Source organism: Oncorhynchus kisutch, unplaced genomic scaffold (genome assembly GCF_002021735.2).
Source record: "Oncorhynchus kisutch isolate 150728-3 unplaced genomic scaffold, Okis_V2 Okis04b-Okis11a_hom, whole genome shotgun sequence".
In the NCBI taxonomy this organism is placed as follows: Eukaryota; Metazoa; Chordata; class Actinopteri; order Salmoniformes; family Salmonidae; genus Oncorhynchus; species Oncorhynchus kisutch.
Window position 1 is genome coordinate 1210023 of NW_022261981.1, and position 6957 is coordinate 1216979.

Below are 6957 nucleotides of genomic sequence, written 5' to 3' on the forward strand. Positions count from 1 at the left end.
CTTACCTGTTGTGCGTCTTCCCACTTTTCCCTGTTGTCTTCCTCTAGGAGATTGCTGATGATTTGAAAGAAGTTCTGTCGGGAGGAGAGAGAGGAAATTGAGTCAATTAAACTGACTCTTATTGCATCAAAAGAAAACAAAGCTGATGCCCCTTTACACACACACACACACACACACACACACACACACACACACACACATGTATGTACAAACACACAGACAGATGCTCAGGGGAATAACCACTACCCTATTGACAGTCAGAGTCAAGGATGACCCTCAGGGGAATAACCACTACCCTATTGACAGTCAGAGTCAAGGACGACCCTCAGGGGAATAACCACTACCCTATTGACAGTCAGAGTCAAGGATGACCCTCAGGAGAATAACCACTACCCTATTGACAGTCAGAGTCAAGGATGACCCTCAGGGGAATAACCACTACCCTATTGACAGTCAGAGTCAAGGATGACCCTCAGGGGAATAACCACTACCCTATTGACAGTCAGAGTCAAAAATATTTCAGCTGGTCTCCCGTGTGTGTGTGTGTGTGTGTGTGTGTGTGTGTGAGTGAGTGAGTGAGTGAGTGAGTGAGTGAGTGAGTGAGTGAGTGTGTGTGTGTGTGTGTGTGTGTGTGTGTGTGTGTGTGTGTGTGTGTGTGTGTGTGTGTGTGTGTGTGTGTGTGTGTGTGTGTGTGTGTGTGTGTGTGTGTGTGTGTGTGCGTGCGTGCCCAGGGGTGGCCCCTTTCCCGTGATACAGACGATCTTGTTTTCTACTTGAATGCTTATGCTCCCTCTGGTGGTAATGTGCCCATTTTAACATTAGCACACACACACACACACACAGACACACACAGAGACACACACACACACACACACACACACACACAGCAAAAATGCACAGATGCAGCAGCGAGCGCTAGCTGTACTCATTGCGTCAGACTGTCTGTCCACACAACGACAGACCAGACACACGACCAGGACACAGCTAGCATTCAGGACAGAAATTATCTTAGGAGGAGGAGGAGGAAGAAGAGGGGGTTCAGGCTGTAATCTCCATCATACTACTGAAATAAAGAAATGAAAGCTGGAGGAGAGAGAGGGGGAGAGAGGGGAGGGGGACACAGGGGAGAGACAGGGGAGAGAGGGGGAGACAGTGGAGAGGGAGGAGGAGAGGGAAGACATGGGAGAGGGGAAGGGGAGACGGGAGAGGGGGTTAGAAGAGGGACTGGGAGGTAGAGTGGGAGGCAGGAGGGAGGGTAAATAGGTAGAGGGGGTGAAAGGAGGGAGAAGGAAAGAGGTGGAGGAGGTGACAGGACAGAGAGGGAAAGAGGTAGAGGGGGTGGCAGGAGGGAGAGGGAAAGAGGTAGAGGGGGTGACAGGACAGAGAGGGAAAGGAGTAGAGAGGGTGACAGGACAGAGGGGGAAAGAGGTGGAGGGGGTGACAGGAGGGAGAGGGAAAGAGGTGGAGGGGGTGACAGGACAGAGGGGGAAAGAGGTGGAGGGGTGACAGGAGGGAGGGGGAAAGAGGTAGAGGGGGTGACAGGACAGAGGGGGAAAGAGGTAGAGGGGGTGACAGCACAGAGAGGGAAAGAGGCTAGAGGGGGTGACAGCACAGAGAGGGAAAGAGGGTAGAGGGGGTGACATGGAGGGAGGGGGTGAACAAGGTAGAGGGGATGGTGACAGGATGGGAGGGAAGAAAGAGGTAGAGGGGGTACAGGAACAGAGAGGGACAAGAAGTAGAGGGGGTGACAGGACAGAGGGGGAAAGAGGTAGAGGGGGTGACAGGACAGAGGGGGGAAAGAGGTAGAGGGGGTGACAGCACAGAGAGGGAAAGAGGTAGAGTGGGGTGACAGGAGGGAGGGGGAAAGAGGTAGAGGGTGTGACAGGAGGGGAGGGGGAAAGAGTTAGAGGGGGTGACAGGGGGAGGGGGAGAGTTTCTCTGATACAATAAAACAGGGCATAATGGAGCTTTCTTAGCGTCAGATTTCAGTGAAATGTTATTTGAAATCATACCACTTCACCACTGCATTCAACATGCACATAGTTAGGAGTAAATATAATGATACATGTCACAGTACATATAATGAGTTACATGTCACAGTAAATATAATGATTACATGTCACAGTAAATATAATGATTACATGTCACAGTAAATATAATGATTACATGTCACAGTAAATATAATGATTACCTGTCACAGTAAATATAATGATTACATGTCACAGTAAATATAATGATTACATGTCACAGTAAATATAATGATTACATGTCACAGTAAATATAATGATTACATGTCACAGTAAATATAATGATTACATGTCACAGTAAATATAATGATTACATGTCACAGTAAATATAATGATTACATGTCACAGTAAATATAATGATTACATGTCACAGTAAATATAATGATTACATGTCACAGTAAATATAATGATTACCTGTCACAGTAAATATAATGATTACATGTCACAGTAAATATAATGATTACATGTCACAGTAAATATAATGATTACATGTCACAGTAAATATAATGATGACCTGTTACAGTAAATATAATTACAATGGTATCTTGCCTCGTTAAATAAAGGTTAAATAAACCATTTAAATGTAAAACTTTAGACAACATTCATCCACTCTGGGGAAACCAACCATTACAGTAAATGTAATGATTACAAAGGTAGCGTTAGACAACATAATAACAGAGGTGACAGCTCATCCCAGACAGGTACCTATTTGTTTCCGTTTCTATTTTAGTCTTTTAGCAGACATAATAGACCAAGTTCATCTGGGTAAGGGGATGGACTCTAGACCATACTATCAGCCAATCATGTCTGTGTATGTAAATATCTTGAAATGTGTTTCCTAACGCCCACACGATCCGGCTGAGCAGTTCAAGAGCCAAAGGAGGCTCAGGAAAATAAATTATTTAAAAAGTTATTTTCATTAAATAAACACACAGAGTTATTTATGAGACATACAGTGATGATTTAAAATAACAACGCTTTCATGGGGACTTTAACTGTGTAAATAATCATTCCAGTTTCATTGGAAAAGGGGAGATATGTTGACAAGCCTCTCAGGGGTTTTCCACCTCTCCTGCACATGCTCTTTTCCTTTGAAACGTTATCATATTGTTTTCTATTTTCATGTATGCAACAAATAAAAGGATCCCTGTAACACAATCAAAATAAATCCAACACACAATTCTACCTCAGCAGCATGGTCAACATTTATCAAGACAAAAGAGACCGATCCACTCACCTGCACGTCGTCTGAGCTAGGTTCGTAACTGGCCCTCTTGAAGGTATCAGTCACGTTTCTGAGTATCTCCACAGAGGACAGCAGGTCTCCAGCGTAGAAGTTCCTTCTCTGGGTGAGATCCAGCAGGGTCTTGGTCACCTGAGACATCCCGTCCCCCGCCAACTTCCCCTGGCCCTTAGCTAGATGGCCCTGGATCTCCAGAAGAAGAAATCAACTATGAGGTCTTATATGTTCTCTACACTGTATTACAGTATATTACTACAGTATTACTACAGTATTACTACAGTATTACTACAGTATTACTACGTTGATTGATTCTCTACACTGTATTACAGTATATTACTACAGTATTACTACGTTGATTGATTCTCTACACTGTATTACAGTATATTACTACAGTATTACTACAGTATTACTACGTTGATTGATTCTCTACACTGTATCACAGTATATTACTACAGTATTACTACGTTGATTGATTCTCTACACTATATCACAGTATTTTACTACAGTATTACTACATTGATTGATTCTCTACACTATATTACAGTATATTACTACAGTATTACTACGTTGATTGATTCTCTACACTGTATTACAGTATATTACTACAGTATTACTACATTGATTGATTCTCTACACTATATTACAGTATATTACTACAGTATTACTACGTTGATTGATTCTCTACACTGTATTACAGTATATTACTACAGTATTACTACATTGATTGATTCTCTACACTATATTACAGTATATTACTACAGTATTACTACGTTGATTGATTCTCTACACTATATCACAGTATATTACTACAGTATTACTACGTTGATTGATTCTCTACACTGTATTACAGTATATTACTACAGTATTACTACGTTGATTGATTCTCTACACTGTATTACAGTATATTACTACAGTATTACTACGTTGATTGATTCTCTACACTGTATTACAGTATATTACTACAGTATTACTACATTGATTGATTCTCTACACTGTATTACAGTATATTACTACAGTATTACTACGTTGATTGATTCTCTACACTGTATTACAGTATTTTACTACAGTATTACTACGTTGATTGATTCTCTACACTGTATTACAGTATATTACTACAGTATTACTACATTGATTGATTCTCTACACTGTATCACAGTATATTACTACAGTATTACTACATTGATTGATTCTCTACACTATATCACAGTATATTACTACAGTATTACTACATTGATTAATTCTCTACACTGTATTACAGTATATTACTACAGTATTACTACATTGATTGATTCTCTACACTGTATCACAGTATATTACTACAGTATTACTACATTGATTGATTCTCTACACTATATCACAGTATATTACTACAGTATTACTACATTGATTGATTCTCTACACTATATTACAGTATATTACTACAGTATTACTACATTGATTGATTCTCTACACTATATTACAGTATATTACTACAGTATTACTACATTGATTGATTCTCTACACTATTTCACAGTATATTACTACAGTATTACTACATTGATTGATTCTCTACACTATATTACAGTATACTACTACAGTATTACTACATTGATTGATTCTCTACACTATATCACAGTATATTACTACAGTATTACTACATTGATTGATTCTCTACACTATATTACAGTATATTACTACAGTATTACTACATTGATTGATTCTCTACACTATATCACAGTATATTACTACAGTATTACTACATTGATTGATTCTCTACACTGTATCACAGTATATTACTACAGTATTACTACATTGATTGATTCTCTACACTGTATTACAGTATATTACTACAGTATTACTACATTGATTGATTCTCTACACTGTATCACAGTATATTACTACAGTATTACTACATTGATTGATTCTCTACACTATATCACAGTATATTACTACAGTATTACTACATTGATTGATTCTCTACACTATATTACAGTATTTTACTACAGTATTACTACATTGATTGATTCTCTACACTATATTACAGTATATTACTACAGTATTACTACATTGATTGATTCTCTACACTATATCACAGTATATTACTACAGTATTACTACATTGATTGATTCTCTACACTATATTACAGTATATTACAGTATATTACTACAGTATTACTACATTGATTGATTCTCTACACTATATCACAGTATATTACTACAGTATTACTACATTGATTGATTCTCTACACTATATTACAGTATATTACTACAGTATTACTACATTGATTGATTCTCTACACTATATCACACTATATTACTACAGTATTACTACATTGATTGATTCTCTACACTGTATCACAGTATATTACTACAGTATTACTACATTGATTGATTCTCTACACTATATTACAGTATATTACTACAGTATTACTACGTTGATTGATTCTCTACACTATATGACAGTATATTACCACAGTATTACTACACTGATTGATTCTCTACACTATATGACAGTATATTACTACAGTATTAGTACAATGATTGATTTGATTTAGAATGCATTAAAAGGCCAGCGTCCTCTAGCATTTGGCCCAGTTAACCTGTACCTCCAGGAGAAGGAAGAGAAGAGAGAGGACCATAAGACCCTGGCGGTCCTCTAAAGTATAGTATACACTATATTATTACAGTATTACTACAGTTTATATTACAGCTTTCCCTGACCCTCGACCTCCAGGAGAAGGAAGAGGAGGAAGAGAACTATGAGACTGTTCTCTGCAGTAGATTACTGCAATATGTGGTTTAAAATGTCTACATTAACATCAGCTGTAGTGTTATTCTTTAAGTCTCTATAATGTGGTTTAAACTGTCTACATTAACATCAGCTGTAGTGTAATTAGTCTCTATAATATTGTATACGTTCAATATCCACATTACCATATCACCAGCATACACTGCATATATTGGAAAAGAGAGATAGAGTATGAAATAAATACAGTGAAGATGACTGATGACTGAAGGAATATCTACCATCCCCTGTATGTATTTAATTTTCACAGATCTATGTCTGTGTCCACACATGTTGGAAAACCACTGTAGACTGAAGAGGGACGTAGAACAGTAGCAGCAGTGTAGAGAGAGAGTAGAGGTATGTCAGTAGTAGCAGGGTAGAGAGAGTAGAGGTATGTAAGTAGCAGCAGAGGAGAGAGAGTAGTGGTATGTCAGTAGCAGCAGAGGAGAGAGTAGAGGTATGTCAGTAGTAGCAGGGTAGAGAGAGAGAGAGTAGAGGTATGTCAGTAGTAGCAGGGTATAGAGAGAGAGGGAGAGAGTAGAGGTATGTCAGTAGCAGCAGGGTAGAGAGAGAGAGAGAGAGAGAGAGAGAGAGAGAGAGAGAGAGAGAGAGAGAGAGAGAGAGAGAGAGAGAGAGAGTAGAGGTATGTCAGTAGTAGCAGGGGAGAGAGAGAGATAGAGTAGAGGTATGTCAGTAGTAGCAGGTTATAGAGAGGTATGTCAGTAGTAGCAGGGTATAGAGAGGTATGTCAGTAGTAGCAGGGTATAGAGAGGTATGTCAGTAGTAGCAGGGTATAGAGAGGTATGTCAGTAGTAGCAGGGTATAGAGAGGTATGTCAGTAGTAGCAGGGTATAGAGAGGTATGTCAGTAGTAGCAGGGTATAGAGAGGTATGTCAGTAGTAGCAGGGTATAGAGAGGTAT

At 39.0% G+C, this 6957-nt stretch overlaps 1 protein-coding gene across 1 annotated transcript in view; it reads right to left on the reverse strand.

Annotated features, from left to right (window-relative positions):
• Nucleotides 1-6957, reverse strand: part of adgrb3 (adhesion G protein-coupled receptor B3) — a 396998-nt gene that overhangs the window by 195080 nt on the left and 194961 nt on the right. Inside the window, 2 exon segments of the mRNA XM_031813016.1 lie at nt 6-74; nt 3265-3459. Coding sequence (XP_031668876.1) covers nt 6-74; nt 3265-3459 — 264 coding nt within the window.